Below are 22,973 nucleotides of genomic sequence, written 5' to 3'. Positions count from 1 at the left end.
CCCGACCGGCCCCTTTTCAAGTGACCGCACGCAGCCCCCAAAATGAGCCAGCCGAGTCCGACTTGAAGAAGCACGAAACGATTAAGGTGATCGCGTGACGGTGGAGCGGGCGCGTTTGCCGCTCCTCCGGCTCTCTTTGCAAGGTTTCTGAGATCAGGCGCCGGGGGGCTAAAATCGAGTCGCAAATTCCAGTAGTCGAGCAGAATCTGATATGAGGAAAACCCTCTTCAACACGCGCTCATCTTTTTTCACACACATGGAAAGCTGTTTGAGGATTTATCCGCCGACTTGTTCGTGTACCGCTATGCGCTTTGTCCTCAATAGTGACACCGGTCGACAGCAAATTTTAATCGGAGGCGGCTCGCTGTGCGTTAGCATTCCGAAAGCTGGCGCACTACGGATTTGGCACGGTGCGTTGTCATTTCCAGCTCTGACGTTTTCAGATTCGAAATCGGCTCAAAGAATCATCGCCAAAGGTTTTCTTGTATCGAATTACAAAATGCCGGGAAAAGTGCGTCGACCGCCGTGATTCGGTTCTCTCGTCCACTGCCTGTTTGTCAAGATGCAAAAACTGCACTGACATCCGCGCACTAGTTCTACGAAGGTGAGAGAGGTTGACGAGTAGAAGTTCATCACGCCACTAATCGTAGCGGTTCGGCCACACGAATGAACATCACGTCGTTCCGCGACTCCTAGCGAGGACATCTGAGATCTGTACGCGACAAGTACTGCTGGTGAAGTTAGATGTTGACTACGAAAATTTTATAAGGTCACCAACAGTACTGATAACATGTACGACTGCGCTGGAGTCATTGTACGAGTGTTCCGAACTGTTATACATTAGTGGAAACGACAAGTGTGGCAAAATGATTAGTTCTCGTACTGACGTATTTTCCGCACTAAAAGGCGCACCTAAAAGCCTTTCATTTTCTGAAAAGCTCACAGCGCGCCTTAAAATCCGATGCGCCTTGTGTGTGGTTATTACGGTACTATGTCAACCCCAAAATGGCTCCATGCTAGACATGCCTACAACGCAGAGTTCAAACTTAAGGCCATCGGTTTCGCAGTTGAACACGGAAATAGAGCAGCGGCAAGAGAGAGTTAATCGTTGACGAGTCAATGTTATAACTTGCTGTTGGTTGTTGAACGTGTCGCTGCTTTATTAAATATGTTTTACTGACATCTGATCGTTCTGTTGGCATTTCCTCGAGCATAGCTCCATCTAGTGGATGCATTGTAGACTGCGTCTTATAATGCGGTGCGTCCAATATATGAAAAAAATTACAAAATAGGCCATTCATTGAATGTGTGGAAAATTTTAGTGTGGAAAATACGGTACTAGGGTACTATGACAAAATTCAAATCATTAACTACTCACGCTTCTCTGGTGGTAGTCGTAGTAGTGCGCAGATGTCAATGAGTGCAGTTTTGCCTCACTACTAGAATATTTTGTTCGACTCGCGTGCACAAATGTCACGCAGAGACGGCAGACGTTCTGCTCCTGTGCTGAATTGTCTCACCAGTGAGGACAAAAAGCGTATGAGGACATGGGACAATTCAACGCATTCGTAGGACATTGAATAAATGCTCAAAAGGCTCAAACACGCACGCACAAGGAAGAGATCGGCTAGTCGTCTCCCCGCTTGCTCAGCGTCATGACAGCTCGCGGCCGCAGAGCTCAGAGCAGCCCTTAACCGGAACCAAAGTGCATCCTGAAGACTCATGGCTGTCGTCTCTCTTTCCTCCCGCGCTGGGAGCGTCTCTGGAAGACCTTTCGGAATACCGGGACAAGGCCACGCGAGCGGAGGTCCGCAAGTGGACGTGTCCCCACCGAGCACCCCTTGTCCCTACCGCCCCCTCCAACAGACATGGCTTTGGGAGAAAGAGTACGGACCTTTTTCACTTGACCGGGCAGTCCAGATCATCTCCAACCTGAGGATTGCGGGAAACTGAGAGTATTGTGGGTTTTCGTTTGAGAAGGCCTCTTACAGTCCAGAGCGGGGTGCTCCGGACGATTCCCCGTCATCGGGCCGCATCCACACACTCGGCGGGCTGACACCACTGTCAGGGACGGGCCTTTGGCTGCATGGGGGGAGAAGAAAAGGTGTCAGCGCATCTTTTGACCCGGCTGAAATATCATTTGACTCCTTCTGAGCGAGACGCATACTCACAAAAAAATGAGAGCGAATCGGCTTTTGGCTGAAGATTATTGGATGAACCAAAGCTACACTCCAAACTTTCCAGATGAATTTCAATGAAACGTTTTGACTGCACAGGTCCAACTTGTCGGTGTTTCACGACTTTCTGCACAACTTGATGCTCTCTCACAACAACCCCAAAGGCAAAATTCACCCGTTTGATTTCCGAAATGCTTTCGTCTTGTGTTCCCTGAACCTTTTGTTCATACCACGAGTAGCCCAACTCACAACTGCTGATAATTCTCCTCAAGTAGAACATAACACAACTGACAATGAAATCAGTCATTTAATGTTGTCCCCTTCATTTTAATTTCATCCTCAGGCATTGTCTTCTTTTTTTTTTCTGTCAACTCCTGTTAAACATAAAAATAAACAAGGCTGCCCTGAAAATGACAAATGAGGCCGTTTCTAAAATGTATAACTCTGACAAAAAAAAAAAAACTTGAATAAGTACCCTTTAAATAGTCATTGACTTTAAATATCAGGGAAAAAAAATCACAAGAATAATAGACAAATCAACTATCTCAGCTTTTTTATCAGTCATCTGAGCTTGAATGAGACAGTTGAGCTGCGCCCAAGGTTATTGTCTCCCTGGGGAAACAAGCGGGAGCCCACCGCACGTTTACCATTTTGCTAATAGGCTTATGAAATGACTGAAAATATTTCCACATAGCCCCCGCTTTGCGCCCGCATATCTCTACCCGGGTCGGCAAACAGCTCCAAGCCGAGTGGCCTCGCAATGCTCAGCTGCTGTTCATCAATTGTTAAGACGTGAACGTGGTCTCACGTTGTCAAAATGTGACTAGCGTGACCCAGACGACCGTTTAAATACCAATTCTAACTGAGCCAGGAAACACCGATTAAGAATTTAGTGAAGCAAAAAATTGGAAAAAGCGTCCCTATGTAAAGTGTACGTATGAAATATAGCTTTATGTTACCAAAACACCTTTGCACATACTTAGTTTCTGAGCCCGACTGGTCGACGGAAGACAACCCACCTGATGTAAATGAGAGTTGTTCGGTAGCCCCGGCGTCCCTGGAACGTTCCGCCCGTGCTTGCCGTGGATATTGTTGATGGCAGGCGACTTGGGCACCTTGGGTCGACCGGGTCCAGGACCCCCACCTGGCCCGAGTCCGCCTCCCCCGGCGCCACTATTTATGCCGCCGGAGGCAGGGGAGCTTTTACGCTTCTTGCCTTCCAGGCGGCCGTCTAAGGAGTGGTGGCCGAAGCCGGCGTGGTGGTCGGCGGAGGACTGGTGGTGGACGAAAGGCCCCAGGGAGAGGGTGGAGTCACTGCTGTTCATCACCACACTCATCCGCTTGATGGACTCGGCGGGGCTGCCGGAGGGGGGGCCTCGCGCCGGCGGGCCCGAGGAGCCGCCTACCGACCCCGCGGAAAGCTCGGCCTTGAGGCTGAGAGAGTTCGTGCGCACGCTGGGGCCGCAGTTGAGGCCCACACTGTGGACGCCGCTGTGGGAGGAAGATAGCGAAGAGGATGAGGACGAGGAACCGAGTGAGCCGTGGTGGTGGTGGTGGTGGTAGGTGCTCCCTGAGCTGCCGACGTTTGCGCAGTTCTTCTTGAAAGAGGGCGAGGGAGAATAGGTAGCATTCGCGGGTTCTGAGGAGCTATGGGACGATGAGAGGATAGAGCTGTTCTTCCTCTTCTTTCCCGAGCTGAAGCCGGTGCTGCTACTGTTACTGGCCACGCCGACTGAGGTGGGGGTGACGGGTGTGGAGGAGCCAGCGGAGATCTCCTTGGGCCTGACGGACAATGACTTGGTCGCGCCGCCGCCGCCGCTGCCGGAGGGACGGGACTTCAGCGCCCGGCCTGAGGTGAGTGAAGGAGCTAAAGGGGAGGTGGATGAAGACAAGTGGGCTGAAGGCATCTGCGGCGACGAAGACACTTGTCGGGCCTGTGTGGTGCCGTAGGCCGGGTGCTCGGGCCCTCCCTGCGGAGAGCTGCGGGCGTTTAAGGTGGTCCCATAGGAGAGCGCGGGCTTGCCTTCAAAGGATTGGCTATAGGGCGTCTGGGGCATGGTGGCAGGGGGGCACAGGAAGCCTGACGACGGGGTGCTACTGGGGGAGTTTGTGCTTGTCCTATGGGGAGGTGCAAAGGAAGCGCTGTTCTCCAAGGCCAAGGGGATTTTCCTAAAACAGAGGAACCACAAAGTTTTGAAAGTCGCTGCAGGAAATCAAGTTATGTCTGTTGTTGCAGCTGTACCTTGACTAAGGAGTGCTGTGAACAAAAATTGGGAGTTTCAGATACACAGCCGCTAAATCGGGTCGCTTCAAATGGTGGGTGGGTGGGGGGGGGGGGGGGGGGGGTGCGGTCCGGACCGAGTCAAGGCCATGTGCAGACCAACAATGGATTGTGAACTATCAAGCATTTCTTTTCTCCCACAGACCGCCCATCACAGACTGCGTACACGCAGTAATTACAGAAGCCCCTGTCGTGATCACGTGACCACAATGAGCCAATCCATTCATTCATTTACTGAAAGGCGTTTTGTAGGATTTGCAGGTGAAGACGATTCAGATTTCTCAAAACCATTGCGTCTCCGATGTTGCAAGACCGACACTTTGAAGCGGGAGACAAGTCAACCATTTTCTCTGTTGGTACGGCTGTCTCTTTTGTCGTGACATGTTCACTTGATGTGTCATTTTAACATTATTTGAATGAGCGGCACAGCTGGGGAGACACGATTCCACATCTTGATTTGAACTCTTAGGCATGAAGTCTGTTGGTTGTACTACAGACTTTAAAAGCCGTTCGGGTCTGTAACCAATGAAGCTCAAGTTTGTTTTACCACAATTTACAACGGGCGGCAGATTATCAGCCGCATCACTCGGGTCGCGATCACGTCCGGCTACTTACTTCCACATCTGAGAGTTGACGTGCTTGTCCATCATTGCAGCGAGGACGTATCGCATTCTGTCCCATCGCCTGTCGAAGGAGTAACAGCCTCTCCCAAACAGTCGACTTCCAAAATTACAGTACTGAAAACAAGAGTCGTAATTAATTGTCGGTACAAACAGTGGCCAAGATTTGCTCAGTTGAAAATGATGCATTGAATAAAATGGAAAGTGTTACAGAAAAAAACAAAAACAAAAACACTTACAGCTACCGGTCGAGGGTGATAACCTGAATAGTGACAGTGCATTTTCTCAGCGTTCTCCTCACGCTCCTCATTCTCGCCCTCATCACTGGAGGCTCGAGAAAACCCATCAGGAGTACTTTGGGGATGGTGCGGTGACTCGTGGACTATTGCGGGGTCCGCTGGGGTACCAGGCCCGTGTATGTTGTTTAATCTGTTGGGACAGAGAGCACCCGAGCGATTCTCATCTCGTCACAAAAAGAACTGTTCAGTTTCCAACGAACAGTCGTCTTATTTGGGGTTGACAGTCATCTGTTTAGCGTCACCGAATCAAAATGAACAAAATACATAAGTGAACAACATCATAGCATCACTGACCGTGGAAGAACAGGGCTGAGAAATTTGGGTTTGTTGGATGGCAGAATCTTGGTGGCCTCTGGGGCGGGGCCGTTGCCATGAGCCACCGTATGGACATCGTAAGAAGTGGGAAGATGGAGGGAGGGGTGCGGGTCCCTGAGAGGGGGAGGCTGTTGGGAATGGGTTTGGTGGAGCTCTCTCTCCCGCTCCTTTGTTCTGTTCTTGTGCTCTGCCAGCAATATGTCAAAGCGCTTCCTCCGCCCTGGCACTGCCCGCCGCTGGTTCAAGGAATGTGTCTGATGTGGCAAAACAAAGGGCATGTATCTCGTTTGAGAAAAAATAACCATGTTTAGGTGTGAAGATTAATGCGGTTAGGCTAGCCGGCGCGTGAATATTGTGTTCTCGGAATACGGAATAAGTCGCTCGGTCGGCACGTTTCCGGCAACAAACGTCATGTGACCGGAGCCAGGTGTGACATTCACAATGTCAGCCTGACACCTTGACATCAATTTCAGTCGACAACAGGGGCGGCGCCGGGGAAAATATCGGGCTCGTGAGGTGGCTGAAAAGAGGCGGAGTCATCTGCTAAATTGTAATATTTCCATTTGGCATTGGACGTCATTTTTCAATACAGTGAACGCTCGCTATAAAGCTATAAACCTTCCGCGGCTTCGCTGTTGCACAGATTTTTCTTAGTGCAGTTTTTTAATGCTTTTTTTTTTTAAACAGTGAATTGTGTTCTGCATCCTGATTGGCTGTTGGACGACAATATGTCCAACCTCGTACTGACTATTAAAAATATTCTTTTACAGTATTTCTAAAAACTATGATAGTTATTTGTTGAAAACGTTTTTTTTTTTTTTAATAGTTGGGCCTGAAAACAGGTTTTGGTCTTTGGTTTCATTGTATACATATTTCAGTATTGTATAATAACTGTAAAAAATAAATCTCACTACATCACAGATTTCGCCTATCACGGGTTCTTTTTGGAACGTAAACCACGTGATAAAATGAGGGTTCGCTGTACCACCAAAATCTAGAATATAAACTGCGGTTTAAAGACTTTTGTGAATGACTGCAGATACGAGTTATTTGTCAAAACTATCGGACGACTGCATCGCTCTTTAAAAACGTTTTGGTTTTGTCCAAGGCGGGACCTCCCCAGCGATCACGTGAATATTAACAAACGGATCTGAAATGACACACCAAGCAAACGGCACATTCAAGTGAAAGCAGTCACCTTGCATGTTAGGGATCTTGTGCAGGTTTTCCGAGCTGTCACATCCACAACGCCACAGTGAATGTCTGGATTGAACTCACGCTCTGAAGGGGGAGGAGGAGGAGGAGTGAAAACAATAAATGATGTACATAGTGGAGGAAAATAAAAATGATGGTGACATTTTCAGGTTAAAAAAAAAAAAAGTAAATCAGACATGAGGCCAGCCTATCTACAAAGGTGTATCCCTTCTCCCAACTGACCTGTGACTTTCTTGTTCAGGTGGCGCCTGCTACTGGCACTGCTGCTGTTGCTGCTGTCCTGCTTCTTGTCCGAGAGAATTGACAGGTGGCCTTTGCCGTTGGGGATCTGACCCGGGGCCAGTAAGGGAGGCTTTGGTATGGAGGGACAGTTAAGGCCTGGTTTAAGGGCTGAGGATGAGGAGGTGGTGATGGTGGTAGTGGTGGAGCTCACAGTGGTGCTAGAGGAGGATGTAGAGAAGGAGGAGGATGAGGTGGTGGCGGGAGCAGAGGGGACCTGCACCAGCTTAGCTGACGAGTCCGGATTCAGGTGCATCTTCTCCACCTTGACAGCCGGGGTGAGGCTGGAAGAGAAGGTGACAGAAATGAAGAGGGCCGCAAGGAGGAAGCTGAGCGTTAGAAACATCGAGCCGGTGAGAAACGCATGATACGAGAAAAATGTGCACATGTGGGTGGAGCTGGAAGGACAAAAAAAAACAACAAAAAAAACCCAACACATTTCATGATTCGTTATTCATAAACATGAGGGTGGTGTTCCATGGGACGTGCCCACGACAACACGGTTACGACGAGCTGTAAAGAAGGCCGAGACAAGAGGAATAATCAGAGCAGAACATCGTGTCAGGTAGACAGGAAGTAGGAATTGCATTGGACTGCTCCCGCACGGAAGTAACACGCTTAAAATGAAACGAATGATTTCATGTCACGTAATATATTTCATCTCGATTACTTCTCCCCCCCGCATGGGAGAGGAGTAAATTCAACTTAAGCTTTTTTTTTTTTTTAATGATGTTTGCATCTTAAAGTCACTTAATCCACTTATTTCTTATCAGCGATATCACAGACTGAACAGCATGTCAAGTACAGCTATGACCAAGATAATATTGCGCAACCTTCGCACCGCACCCCAACCGGTGTTTCTCAAACTTACATCTTGTCCGGCTGCAGCATCCTGAACGGGGCAAAGGGAGGTCTCCGCTGGATGCCCGACACCTTGTCTTTGGCTGGTTTGAGTAGTTTGGGATTGGCGGAGGAAGAGGAGGAGGAGGACGACGACGTTGCGGAGGAAGAGAAGTTCGATCCAGCGGTAGCGGTTCGGCTAACAATCCCTCCGCTTGTCACTCCAGCGAGAGACCCTGAGGCAAGTCCAGGTCCGAGACCACTGCTAGCACTGGTCCTGTTCCTTCCCGACAAAGTGAAGGGCGAGGTGGATGCTGACTTGATGGCAGAATTATGTCTTCTCTCTGGATAAACAGCACAAAGCAGTCTGGTAAACAATCCATTTTAATCGTAACCTTTTGAGTATTTTGGCAATGCAGTTCTGGTTGATTGAAGACTAAATTGTCAAAAAGGGTCAACGTAAGAATGAACGGTTGCTTGTTTGTAGCTGTCCCCGGGACTGGCGTACTACAACCCTCTCTCAAAGCCAGCCGGAATGGCGGGAATTACCCATGACCCTCGTGAGCGCAAGCCATCTAAAATAAAAAAATAAAATAAAAAGGAGTGGATGGCTATAAACACAAAACTGTACCCCAAAAAAATCATAAAAAGGGGGCACTTGGAAGAGAATACAGAGAGCAGAGCTGCGACATGCAGGAAAGACATGAATGAAACATCCTTTCAGAACTCCGCGTGATTTCAGTTTGAATAAATCAAGAAATAACGAGCGCTAACGGGTGCGCGGTGTCGCAGATTTGTCCTGACGCATGACGATGATCTACAGCTTTGATTGAACGCTCATCTTTCCACAGCCAAGGAGAAAGGCAGGCCGTTATCAGACATAAAAAAAAGAAAAAGGGAAAAAAATAAAGCCTGCACTGACAATACGAAGCCGCGTTTGTGATCCATGCAAACTCAGCCTTAAAATAGAAACAACCGATAGGTCAAGAGCTTCATTTTCATGCCTGAGCTTCTCAGAACAACATGAAGGCACTGCCAAAGAGAACGAAAATAGTGAGGGTATTACCAACTCGTCAATGGCAGAACTCAGAAAGAGCGAGACAGAGAGAGCGAGAGAGAAAAAAAAAATCAGAACCTACTGTTGAAAATGATTTAAAAAAGATTTATTGTCGTCTCATATACGATACTAAAATAATTGTCTGCCACGCTGAGATGTGCATCTGCGAAAATGTCACCCAAGCTTTGGGCCTTTTTTTATTGTCTTTACATTTTGAAATTGAAAATGTCTTTTTTTATTTTTACACTTACAGAGGAGTTAAAAAGGTTCAAATGTAACTTAGAGATGGGCTGTGCAGTCGCCTCTTTTTATGGCAAAAGTATAAATGTGGAACAGATTGTTTACCCTCTATATTATTTTCCGTAGCAAGATTAGATTGTTCAAATCCATACAAGTTCCAATGTAGTCACAAGAAAATGAAAAGAAAAATGCAGTCAATTAATGACTAAATCGGTGCATGTGCCTGGACTGGATATGAACCCTTTCATGCACCCCGTAACCTGATAACATGATAATCTATCCGCTGTAGTAACTGCTGTCCCTGAAAGGGTTAAACTCACGCGGCGTTTGAATCCTGCAGCTGTAAATCGAAAACAGGTCTTTTTTTTTCTCCTGAACAAATCAGACTTCCGCAGCGTGCGTTGGCTGACGCTAAGTGACGGACGAAGGGTCCCATGGGAGAAACATTTTGTATAATCTCAGGCGGACACAGTTAAGCCGCTGCGGGGTGATTATTCGCATGCGGCTCCACTGTAATTTTGATTTTTCCAAATTGCATCTCGTTTTTAGTTGGTGATCAGACAGCAGCTTTTTTTGGGCAAAATTAGATGGCTCGGTGGTGACATTGCGCGGTCAGGCGGTGAAGCAGACATTGCTCCTGCTGTGCTCTTTTAGAGGCCATCGCATCAAGAGATGACAGCTTCTTTCACCGTAAAAGGACTGTGAACAATTATGGAGGGCCAGACCCGGGTTAGCAAACTATGATTTATCAGAAGTTTGCGCGTGTAAAAACTGAGCACAACTTTGTTTGGTGCACAAGACAAGATGCGGGAGCTGATCTCCTCAGTGGCTACAAACCAGGATGGCAGCCGCCAAATGCGGCCAAAATGCCGCGTGGTTCTTTTTGCGCATTGTGGGGGGTGTATGCAAATTGACGAATTAGGTAAGCACGTTGCAGATTTATCAAATGGCCCAAGCTGATTTTGCGTCTCTATTGTACACGTCCAAAAGGCAGGTTACAAAAATCAGGCCCGAGTACATGTACGCCGTGCTCAATCGATAGAAGAGCTGGGAATCGGAATGAAGGCACATGCACACGCATTCAAATGCAACGGTCATGGCTGGCTGCTGGTGATTTAAACTGTAATATGACCTTTAACCTCGGTTTTTGGAAAAATAACATTTGTGCGTCTTACGCCACGACTCATAATTACGAGCGAGCGATGAAAATCAGACACGGGGCTTTGTTGCAAACACTTTTTCTCTGCTCTCTGTCAATCTGGATTCTTTGACTCCAAACTTCCAACTTTTGGGGAACAGTTTGGAAAAGCCCCCCCCCCCCACCCCTCCATTTGAGTCGGCTCATTGAACAAATAAAAACCCTCAAAGCCATGATGTGTGGTAGAAACAGACAGCAATCTCGTCCCTTAAGACACAACAAACAAGCCCTTTTTTTGTATGGCTCATTGGAAGAAAAACTACCCGCAGACCCGCGCCACAAAGCGGCAACATGAAACTTGTACGCAACCAGCATGGACATATCGTTGTTTCGCCAAGAAGTAACAAGGAAAAGAAAGAAAAAAAATCACAACATCAAGAACAAGTGTCACATCCAGAGCAAAGCTACCCACCTACTTTGCAAGGGCAGAATAATGGCTTTCTTCCGCTCCTACTCTCCATCACTCGCCCTGCCCCCAACCCATTCTCTCTGTCGCCTTGTTCGAGCCCAGTCACAACGCACGAACTTCCCAGGGAACGCCACCCCCCCCCCCACCCCCCACACACACACTCTCGCAAATACTGATAGAAAAACATAACACCAGTAGGAGTCAAAGACAACCCCTGCTGCCCCCCATTCCTAGAAACAGGAGTACCGGTCGTCCTTTTTTCACCAACGTCAAAATGTTGTTGGCTCAGTGCTAACTGGGGAATCCTTAAGTTTTGGGAACAGCAAAAAGAAATGCACTATTTCTGTCATAAAATTGCCAGTCTGTCAAACACGTATATAAGTCGGTAGTAAAGTAAAGAACTAAATAAGGGGGCATTCGCTTGCAATCGGGGTTCAAGAGCATGCAAAGTGTTCTTGCAATGCCATGGAAACCCGAGCTTGCGCAACCCAAGTGACTTCTTGCTCGGCCGCAATCAAGAAGCTTAAACACCCAAAATATTGAGGCCCTCTCCACGACCCGGCACCAGCCAAGGTTTTACCAAGATTCGAGGAAAACCACCACCGTTCGCCGGCTTGTTTGTCCTCTCACTAAATGCGCTTTTACTTACTGCTTTACCACTTCAAACGAATTCATAAAATGTGCTACATTGTCTCCGTAGTACACTGCACGTTTTTTTTTTTTTTGTGCTCAACCCATCACAAGTATCTCATCTTCTAGATCACCTGTAATCATCATTGGTAACTCTCAAAACAGACAAAGCGCTTGAAACATACACCAGTTATAGAATAATAAACTTGGGAAAAAATGGAGCGGTGTAGAAGCGAGAACCGTATCAAATATTAACAAGGGATTTGGATACACATGCAGGCACGTACGCACGCACACGCGACAGAGCGTTAAGTAAATAAATCAAAGTTGGTGGTGCCTGCTCTCAGGTTTCTGCGTTAAGGAGGCAAAGTGGTTGGGGACATGGTGTGAGGAAAAGGGGGCGGGGGGGAGAAACACCACAAACCGTACCGCTGTGAGAAACGTCCCCACCAGCGATGCTCTGGCAGCAGCGGCACGCAAAAGCCGACTATTTCATTCTTGCCAAATTTATTGTCGCCGTCTCGCATTCCTTTTGAATAAAACATCACTGCCGGATGCGAAAAAGCGCCCAAAGTGTCTACCTGAAGAATGTGTCGGAATAAAGGGGGGATAAAAAAAGTGTTGCCGTTGACAGAATATTTGTCGGCAAACCTTACCGTAATGTGCTTGGAAGGCTTGGGGCTTGATTACTTGACTACAGTGGCTGCACATCACCAGGTAGAAGTCGTCTTGCGCAGGATACTGGCCAAATATCGGCATATCTACGCACAGGGGAAATGTCAATGTCAGGGTATAAGTCGTGGAGAAGCAAGCGCTTAACATCCGCGCTCACAGATCAAAAATAAGAAGACCCCTCAAAGGAAACTAGAAGGGGAAGGATTGATTAGCAGGGCATAACGTCGCATTCGTCACCTGTGTAATCACACGCGAATACGTGTATCGGTAAATACAGCAAGTATGTTCACACGCATACAGACGGAAAAAACAAAAATTAGATTCAAGGCAAACTGACGAGTAAACCCTGCAAATAAAAATAGGGACGGCTATCTCACACTTGGCTTCATTCATGCTGAAGTACATGCTGATAAGAAGAGGCCAAAGTAGTGATCCAAAGGTTACCTGCTGTCAAATCAAATTTCCATTGAGTCAACCAATTTTTTTTTTTTTTTTTTAATGACTGAGCGCGTTGTACTGGAATTCAGTTTCCAATTGTGTCTCTCGGGGGGAGATGCCAGCTTGTTTTGTCATTACAATTCCTTTTAATCATGTCTCCAATTCAAACAGATCTTTGATCTGTGTTTTTTTGGGGGGGCAAACCCTGGCAACTTTATGAAGCGCTGGAGAAGTGTTCATCAGTGGTGTCATTTTTTTTCCAAGGGTGTGGAGGGGGGGTTGAGCTCCCAAAAACAAAAGATTAATCGACAACTTGTGGTTACTTTATTGACTTGCGTGTTTTTCAAAACACTATTCCCCGGACTGGATGCGAAGTTTGAAGACAATGTAGTGTTTTTCGAAGACAAGCAAAAGAAGTGAATCGGTGATTATCAAATCGCTGGTTCAAAAACCCCTCCTAATTTGTGGAGGTTAATGAAGAGATTGCTTGTAGGGGGGGGGGGGGGGTGCTATGGTGAGTTAAGCAAAGGGAGAGAATGTAAGAGCGGAGCCCCTCTCCAATCTGTACCGCTGGAAGGCTGTCAAGGGCCCTCGAAACCTCGTCGACGGGGGTCTGGAAGGGATGAGGACCATTACTCAATGGCCATGTAACAAGGCCTCTGTGGTGGGCTGCCTCTCAGGGTGCTGAGTGGCATTCATTTGTGGCTGAATTGACACACCTGAGCCTAATTTGAGTGTGTGAATCGCGTGGATACACTTACTGGTAGCTCAATGTCCCCTTCACCGAGAGACTTTTGTAGTGGCTCGAGTGGCCCCAGAAAAAAAAAAAAGCCAATGACTTTCCAACTCTGACAAAAGGCGTCTAAATGACATATGTAGAGGGTGAATAGAAAATCATGCTGCTGGTGTGTGCGACCGAGAGACTGGCTTCCGCGAATAGGCAATAAATGCCACGCGAAAGGGGGCCCGTTCACTGGTTTGTTGGTAAGTCACAGGCCTGCGAGTCCATCTGGCCCCAGCAGCTTATTCACTAATTTAACTGTTCAAAGCAAAGATAGGGAGGCTAGAAAAGTACTTGTCAAATAAACGGTCAGGCCAATTGTGATTTATCGCAACAGAAACAATTTCGAGGCAGCATTTTGTTGACAATATTTGGTGGATAATTATTCACTCTCTATTATGATATCCCAATGAATCAATCCATGCATTCATTGAATATTTTTTTTTCTTCAGGAAATCAACGGGAAGGTCAAATAAAAGTGTTTTCCCAAAACAGCGAGAGATGCTCACTTAGAGTGCTCCACAAATGTTTTCTAGATCTGCCTGCACGTCTCATCGACAACGTACATACTGACTGTTCTATTTAAATAAATAAACAAAACAAATAGCTAGCTAGCTAGCTAGCTTGAAAAGGCTTACGGTCAAATGAACTCTGTACACGTCTCCTTAAATCACACCGAGTGAAACAAGGATGCAGAGAGAAAGGAAGTCCTCAAGGAAAGCAAAGGAAACGGAGGTGAGGAGCAGAGCCACAAAAAAAAACAAAAATAAACGAACACGCTAGATGGAGACTGAAACAGAGCAGAAGCAGTCCTCGGCAAGACAAGGAGAGCGCGAGCACAGGACCTGCGCTCAAGGAAGAGTAAAGCGAGATCGTGAGCAGCAAAACATCGGGAGAGAATGAGAGTCCAGTTCATTTGAGGATCCTCATCCACGGCGGTGATGAATGATCGAGGTGGCTGCCTCCGAGCGGCAAACACTGGATGAATCTCCACCTCTAAGTGACACTGCTCTGGGACACCAACACTCTATATGTAATATACAAAGTCATTATTTGCTGTGCATTTGGGAGTGGGGGAAAAATAAACCACCGTCTGCGTATGAATCAGCTCTCCTATAGCATGGCAGTGGTTACACCACAGCAAGAATCTGGCATGAGTCATGGCAGAGTGGGAGAGCCACTTGTAAAACCTTCACACTCACACACACACACACACAAATATAATTCAATCGAGACACACAGTGAGAATTGATCAACCCAAAGACAGTTTCTAAAGGATCTCGCCATAAGATACACACGTGTTTTCACAGCTGCGCGGCGAGAGATGCACCAATCGTGGATTTTGACTGGCCTCTCTCACGAGCTCTATAGGACAGGCAGAGGCAATAAAAATCCTTCCTAGATTTCGTTGAAGCGCCCTCTTCTCAGTTGTGTGCGGAATGTAACGTAGAGTACAGTATTAAACACAGTAACGCGGCATCCGTAAGCACTTGTGTGCTACTACTTGAATTGTGCAACGGTCTTCTGCTCTGGCTACATTGTTGACCTGTGAAAGGACAACAACCCCAGATAAGTGCCATGACAAAGAGCCCGGCAATTAACCATTTAGTTCACAAGCGAGATGAAAGAAAATGGTACTTGACACGGGCTGATGACATCATCAGCATTCGCCAAAATGAGATGACCTGAGCGACCGTTTAACTGTACCATTATGGCACTTGCTCATCGAAGACAGAGCAAGAAAAGGTGTGCAATTTTTATCCTTGTAAGCGCTTGCTTCCCATTTATGACACGTATGCACATCGCAGCGATCCTTCATGAGCTGCGGGCCTGACAGTGGAGCAGGACGGGCAAAACACTATAAGGTTCTCAGCTTGGAAAAACCAGAATGATTCAACTTAATTTTGATCAGCAAAGAGTCTCAATAACAATGCTGTAGCAGAACAAAACAAGTTCAAGTCATAAATGTGCTGGCCAAGAGTGTCCTTGAACAGAGACAAAAAAGTCGTCATGACAAAATAATACATTAGATAAGTTTGAGAATCTGAAAGGCACAAACATAAACTACAACTGTTAAAGCCTGATCGTGGCAATTGAACTGAACTGCAAGGCAATAGTCGGGATGGCAACTTAAATTGTTCAGCCTCATTAAAACTCGGCACTCACGGTTCTCATTGAAACATGACTTTTGACTGTTAAATTAACAATGATCGAGGGACACGGTGAGCTATCACCCTAATCAGCATAGCCTACTGGTTTCATTCAGTGCAAAATTTCAATTAGGTGTCTGGTAAGCAGGGCCAATCCCACAGACAGCAGATGCAATGTACAGATGTATGTAATATATATATATATTTTTTAATGGTGCAAAAAAGTCGACAAGAAACAAAAAAAACAAAACAAAGAAAAGCACAGCCCCCCCACAAGCAATATGAAGTGTGTGAAACTGTTACGTGTTTATGACGAATTAAGAGTGAATCTAAACGTTAAAGGATTATGTGGACTTAATCGGTAATTAGCTGTCCTTATTATCGCCCAAAGAGCTTGCGGATCAAAAGTTATGAGCATTTTATTACATTATATGTGGTCATAAAGTCTGTTGTGGCTTGCTCCCCCCCCCCCCCCCCGCCCGCTTAGGGGTAAACACAGTGAAACAGGACCCTGACGCTAAGACTACGCTAACACGCAATTGTTAACTACAGCAAGTTAGCTCGTTTGCTAGCATGAGTATTTGAATGTTAGGAACAAACCCAGACCTCAGCTTCTGCGCTAAATTTGTGCTCGCTACTTGGCATATTGTTTTTCAACTTTTCAGACTATAATAATAATAATAATACATTTTATTTATAAGCGCCTTTCAAGACACTCAAGGACACTTTACAATAACAAAAAACACAAAACAATAATACAAAAATAACTTTTGCTTTGCAACCATTTCATATCCAGAAATCATCAAGCTGCCTTGAGATGCGTACAAAGTTAAGGGTCTGACATAATGTTCATATTTTCTTGTTCGCACTATATTTGTATTTGTATTTGTAAATTTCCCCAGTGTGGGACAAATAAAGGATATCTTAATTTCTCTGTTAATTGTTTTTGAGGCAGATAGATTAAAGCAAGTGTGGAAAATACCATTTTAAAAATCACACAAATGTCCATCTTAATATACAACGATCCATCCGTCCATTTTCCGATCCGCTTATCCTCACAAGGGTCGCGGGGGATGCAGGAGCCCATCCCAGCAGTCTTCGGGCAGGAGGCGGGTGACACCCTGAACTGATTGTCAGCCGATCGCAGAGCACACAGAGACGAACAATCATCCGCACTCACACTCACAAGGAGGGACAATTTAGAGTGTTCAATCAGCCTGCCATGCATGTTTTTTTTTTTTGAATGTGGGAGGAAACCGGAGTACCCGGAGAAAACCCACGCATGCAAACTCCACACAGGGAGGCCGGGAGCTGGAATTGAACCCGGTACCTCTGCACTGTAAGGTCGACGCGCTAACCACTGGACCACTAGGCCGCCAATAGACAACAATGATGTAGTGATTTTTTGGTGTTGACTGTTGCTTTCAGACTTTATTTATCTGGCAGATTTATCTATCTGGTTACCTTTTCTAACTGTCTTTGTGTTTTACCTCAACCAGACGTTGACTGCTTGGCTACTTAGTTCTTTGGACACTAAATGTGAGCAAGTTATTATTTGCTCATTAAAGGTGACTTCCTTATGAACGATTTGCCGCCACCCACATTTCTGAAATGATAGTGGCAATCCGTCTCGTAAGAATGCTCTGATGTAGTCATACAATGTCAAAGAAAATCTGTTATCATCGGTCTAAACATCAAATAACATTCTCATCTCAAGCTGATCCTTTTGTACATTTTTATCCCTCAATAATGTAGAAGATATTGTGTGTTCATAGATTGTGATGGTAATTTATCAAAAGATGATTATATCCCAAAACAAAAGCAAATTTGTATATTTCCGCTGGGTAAACGATATTGCAGGTCTAATCAATCACTTTTTCCCATGTTTTAATGTCACGTGAAAGATTAGGTGACATGGAGTTAGAGCAATAATGCTGCAGTCCGTCACGAAGGTTTACATGTACAAGACAACTCTAGGGTGTTGTTATTAATATATTTTAGGGCAATACTCAATGACAGCTAGTCGAAGTTATTTTCGGGACGGATGTCAACTAACACATAAATAACAGACATGTTTCATAAATAAAAGTCTTGTCCGGTCATTTGATCTGCTGTAGAGGGACTTTTGAACGAAGGGTTTTAATAGGCTTGCGAGTCTATGTCCAAACCCCTAGAACCAAAATACTGTACTGTACACATTTAGCCCTGGACAGGAAAAAAAACAACACATACACACATAGACTCACCTTCTCTGCACAAACGCATGGCTTCGCGATTTTTCCCCAAGTCTTTGAAACTTTCCTCCAATTCAGCACCTGAGAAAACGGGGCGAGCCGACACAGAGGCAAATAAATAGTTGCACGTTGCTCCCCACTATGTTTTTTTCATCTTCCGCCGACAACTGCATGCGAACGGCCACAAATAAGCACACCAGCGCCGGCGACGCTGGGGCGCTCCACCTCGCTTCGGCGCACACATTCGGGACGGGAGCGGACTCACCGTCGTTTCCGTGGAGTTTGGCGGCGTCGACCCAGTTGCTCCAAGGCTGTCCCACCATTATTTCTGGACTCGGTAAGGATCTCCGCTCCGCAACAGTCGCCATTGCTGTGGAGCCTTCTCCCCGCTGGATCGGCTGCTGCTGCTGCTGCTTCAGCTGCTGCCTGGCTGCTCGGCGCTGCTCCCCCCTGACGTCATCCTCGGCCCTTTCCGACATTCTTTCCGCTACAATGTAACGACACGAGAGTCAACTCGGCGCAGGAGAGGACTTTCCTCGTGGCTCGCGACCGCGTCGTCTCGCATCGCGCGTTTCCCCAAATAAACAAATCCAAAACACGCGCGTGGCCCCTGGGGAGGCGTTCAAAAAATACAATTAAATCTCGACGATAGCCTTAACTCTGTTCCCTGTTGAAGATACGTGTCGAAAAACTATCACGTTGATAAAAGCTTTTAAAAAAATTGCTCAAAATACTTTGAATGATGTTTTTTAATACAAATTGATTGTATTCATCGATGTGAAAATACTAATCACGTTAACAGGGTTGGAAACACATGCCAATATGCAAAAAATATTTCTATAAATATCTTCCTTGATATTTTCAAACAATCACTTCAACGACATTCCTTGGAAATGACAATGTCTCATCACAGAGGAGTTATTTTTAGACCAGACCCAGGGGCTATTCATGTGCTTATGGGCACCATCTTGGTGACCCCCTGGCGTCATCTAAAGTGAATGCGATGATCCTGCACCAGTTCCATGATACCAAAGCCACATCACTGCTTTTCTGTGCACAAGCTCACCTTTGACCTTCGAGCAAAATAAATGAATACAATTTTAAAAATGTGAAGACCACTGCAAAATGATTAGTTCATGCCAACAAATCTTCACATGCATAATATTTGAGATGGGAGCACTTGTTTTGTTATTTGTAACAAAAAATGGACATTAAGATAGGATAATGGCCTTTAAACAATAAAAATGCAATGTAAAATGCATGTGGTGTAGTATTCATTTATAAAGGCAAAATGCCCACTCCGGTCAAAGTGTACTAATCAAACATGTTTATCGTTTATAATGTAATTGGTGGTAGTTATCCACTGGAGTGAGTGTAGCAGACCAAAAAAAAAACAAAAAACCCTTACAGATCAGCTGATTTAAGCTCTAACAGGGTGGTGACTCATGCAGAGTGATGTCTGAATATCCGCTCGCACATGCACGTTTAAGAAAATAAACCATGAGGAGGTGGAAGACGTTTGCTGTGCTACGGACAGATAACATTTTGTAGACATGTTGATGTTCGACCAGACTGAAGGTTTCACCAGATTGAAAGTGCTTTCACTTTCACTATGAAACGTTTAAAGCAGTGGTTCTTAACTTGGGTTTGATTCCCTGGGGTTCAGTGAATCGATCTCAGGGGTTCGACAGAGCCTCTGCCATGGAGGTTAAGACACACCTGACTCAACATGTCAATTAGTTATGGCACACCCGCTTCGCCATCACTGGCTGCGGATGATCACATTATATTGCTTGTCCAGTCAGTGCTGTGGGAAATTTTGTTCGCTCAGTAGTCAACATGTGACTCTCGTGATAGTACTGTACGTCGTGTGATTTTTTTTGAATGTTTTAATACATGCTAACTATGTCGAGCAAAAAAAGAAAATGGTCAGACCAATATGTAGTACCGGTACATGGATTCACATGCATCACAGAACGTTATGGGAATCAGTATCCTATCTGCATGATTTGTCACAACAAGTTGAGCAACTCTCGTCTCGCACCGGCAAAACTGAAGGTACACTTCTTGAATTCGTTTTTTATTTTTCAGTAATGAAGGGTTTGGTTAATGTGCATATGAAGTGGTTGGGTTCAGTACCTCTAACAAGATTAAGAACCACTGGTTTCAAGTCTGCCAGATCTTTTCACCCTCCCTGACAAGAATAGGCAGAGTAATGTTCAAAACATTTGCACCTTCCTGATTTCAAGGGACAGTCAGTTGCTTTACGTTTACTGACACTGAGAAGATTAGAGTGATGCATTACGAACAAATACATCGTTTCACGTGTTTAGAATATATTTAGTCGACAGATGCGGAGAGGTTAAACTCTCCAACAGTGACTTGAACTGAGGCGATGTCAGTTAGAGTTCACTTTTCCCTGTCGGAGAAGTCTATTTGGGGGAGCTATTCATTTTTCCCTGGGGCATGATGCAACCAGGGACTAACTACAACACAGCATCTCTTTGCAGGATGGCAACTATCAGTGGAAATACAGTACATACATCATTCTGGAAAAAAAAATTATGTGTTACAACTTGTTACTCCCTGATGTACTGAGAGAAAATCTGTATGGGGCCGTTCGCCAAGACCGCTCGTGACGACTGCACTTTACAAGTTCAAGTTGACTTACAGGCAACGATTCCTCTTCTGAAGAAACGCTTCCTTTTTTTCAACCACCTTTCAAAAAAAAAAAAACCATCCTTCTCGGATAGTACAACCAAAAATTAAACTTTAGAAATAGCTGTGGAATTAACACAGGTTCATGACCTCTTTTCACTCATTTCTCGACCGTTAAAAAGCTGTGTCCATAAATGGACTGTATATATGCTCACAGAAATAGGGGGAAAAAAAGGAATCAAATTAGCGTGTGAGAAGGTGATGAAAAGGCTTCCTTTCTGTATTTTCTTCTTTGACACGGCCATGACAAGAGCTCTGAAATAAATAACCAATGAATACGTCTTTTGCTTGTTGCTTTACAATGTATTGCAGGATACGAGCAATGAGGTACTGTCACACTGTATATAAATTTGCAGAAATGAAAGTATTCAAAAATGTGTGATCTTTCTCCCTAATTTGACATGATAAAATAGTGATAACGCACTTGTGGTGGGGATTCTAGGAAGTGATTTTTTTTTTTTTTGTGAGCTGTTGCAACTGAAACCAATATGTCGGGACGAATACTTGAGAACGGCATATGTTACAGGATAAAGCTCCACGCATTCTTGTGGTGTGTTTAGGAATAATAAAAGCCTGGGTTCTCACAGTAAGCACAGTAGTAGGCTAATAGATCGATAATATAAAGACTGCAAGCATAAGGAGTTACAGTGATCTTCGTGCGATGACGGGCGGGTAGAAATGGAAAGGTTGCCAACAACAACTTGCAAAATTTTGAATGAAACTGCCAGACATTGCGTGCAGTACAGTTAATGTGCTTCAAAATGCAAACACAGATCAATAGTGTAACCCCGAACAATACTGATCATCATCACGGTGATTAAGTGTTACTATCATTTGTCTAATTAAAGATAATCAATCGTCTTATTTAACCAACACTGTCGTGTGGCACTATGGTGTGACTTGTTTTTTTTGGGCCGTGTATGCTGCACATTTAAACTGAGCTGTCAGGCACATAATCATAATGAAGTCAAATCTGTGTGTGTGTGTTTGAATGACAAGTGTTATACAGTATACTGTGTAAATTACACTAACTTGGTGTAAACTAAATGACAATGATTGACGTATGACAATGTACGAGTCTATCGGGTACAAAATTGCAACAGATAGTGCCTTTATAAGGCTCATTATGAAGCAACAATTCCTAGCAATTGTAATTCACGTGAATGGCACATAGGTCATAAAGAAGTGAGATATTACCTTGGCAAATAAGCAAAAAAGTAACTTATTTGTAACCCAGTCAGCTGATCCACATCAGTTTGGGTTCTCACTGGCTGCCGCACACACTGAAGAAGAAATCTAGAAACACACATGCACATTGAGGGGAGTCTAGTTAGGAAGGTAGAATTATTCTTTGAACAGTCTATTGAAAAAAAAAAGAACAAATAGCTACTTATTTAGCAGAAGGCAGTAGTGATCATCCTCTATAAAACCATTCTAACATTTTAGTTGCCCAGTTGTTGTATATTTTGTTTACCAAAAAATACATTGTGTTCAGCAGTATTTTTAAAATATCATTTTAGAGCTGTAATTTTACTAGCAGATACTATGATACTTTTACTCACTTTTAACATAGATAGATAGATATATACTGGCAACATATATTGAGAGTAAATATGAATAAAAACGTAAAATACTGTATTCTCTCGTCGCTCCTTTACAATGTAAACAGGACAAGCCTAACGTGGACTACATTGCGACTCGAAAACGCAGCGCGAGTACAATGCAAAGCATAAAGAAAGCAAAAGTAAAAAACTAAAGTGAATGTCCAAAAAAAAAACTAAACAAGAGAAAAATAAGTATCTTTCTGTGATTGTCAAGTAACTTTAGCTGTCAGTCCCAAGCCAGAACAAGTTTTGAGGAGCCTTGCTCCCACCTCCAAATCAACAGCGATCATTGATCATTTTGAAAGAGAGTGAAGTGAGACTGACGTGCGAAAAGGTACGTTCATTACTGCCGCGGGTACAAGTGGAAAACGTAATGTGGATATCTGACAGAAGCCGTGGAGCGAAAGCTGGTTGCATCCAGTCCAGCTCAATGTTGTATTCAATTCAATTCAAATGCTATGAGAGAGCATTCGGTGGCTACGTCGCCCTGCTAGCTAAAGCCTACAGCCAGCCATGACTAGCATTAGCGAGGAAGCTGCCAGCAGCCTGACAGTACAGCACAAGTCAGAAGCAGTCGTCACAGACTCGCGGCAAGTTTGCCCTTACCAATCCTACAGATGCCGGTAAGTGTAAAGAAACGCCAGGCCGATTGAAATCAACTGGATGCAATGGGCGAAGGGGACAGGACACGGCGAGAAAGAGCGAGTGCGGTGCTCAGCCTCTGTGGAGGTCTTCACCAGGTGCTTCCATGTCTGTTTACCAGATTGCATTCTGGGAATGCGACGTCACTGAGCCTTCGACGAGCGCGCCCCT

At 45.2% G+C, this 22,973-nt stretch overlaps 1 protein-coding gene across 2 annotated transcripts; it reads right to left on the bottom strand.

Moving 5' to 3' along the window:
• Nucleotides 1-1,300: 1,300 nt before the first annotated feature.
• atxn7 (ataxin 7) lies at nucleotides 1,301-22,915 on the bottom strand. 2 transcript variants are annotated; one of them, XM_086117647.1, is made up of 14 exons: nucleotides 22,767-22,915; nucleotides 21,754-21,852; nucleotides 18,104-18,325; nucleotides 17,851-17,919; nucleotides 12,217-12,321; nucleotides 8,058-8,370; nucleotides 7,341-7,470; nucleotides 7,130-7,259; nucleotides 6,891-6,973; nucleotides 5,672-5,946; nucleotides 5,318-5,507; nucleotides 5,074-5,195; nucleotides 3,197-4,346; nucleotides 1,301-2,082 (listed from the first exon to the last, which is right to left on the bottom strand). In XM_086117647.1, the coding sequence occupies exons 3-14, from the start codon at nucleotides 18,315-18,317 to the stop codon at nucleotides 2,065-2,067; spliced, it is 2,799 nt and encodes a 932-aa protein (XP_085973773.1). In that variant the 5' UTR covers nucleotides 18,318-18,325; nucleotides 21,754-21,852; nucleotides 22,767-22,915; the 3' UTR covers nucleotides 1,301-2,064. The 2 variants fall into 2 exon arrangements, with proteins under 2 accessions (XP_085973773.1, XP_085973772.1); XM_086117646.1 differs by having other exon boundaries at nucleotides 7,130-7,470.
• Between the last annotated feature and the right edge of the window lie 58 nt (nucleotides 22,916-22,973).

The sequence above is a fragment of the Hippocampus guttulatus genome, chromosome 8 (genome assembly GCF_054856545.1).
Source record: "Hippocampus guttulatus isolate MCC_2025c chromosome 8, RoL_Hgut_1.0, whole genome shotgun sequence".
NCBI classification, from domain to species: Eukaryota; Metazoa; Chordata; class Actinopteri; order Syngnathiformes; family Syngnathidae; genus Hippocampus; species Hippocampus guttulatus.
Note: the sequence above shows the minus strand (reverse complement) of the source record. Positions and strands in the feature narration are given on the sequence as shown.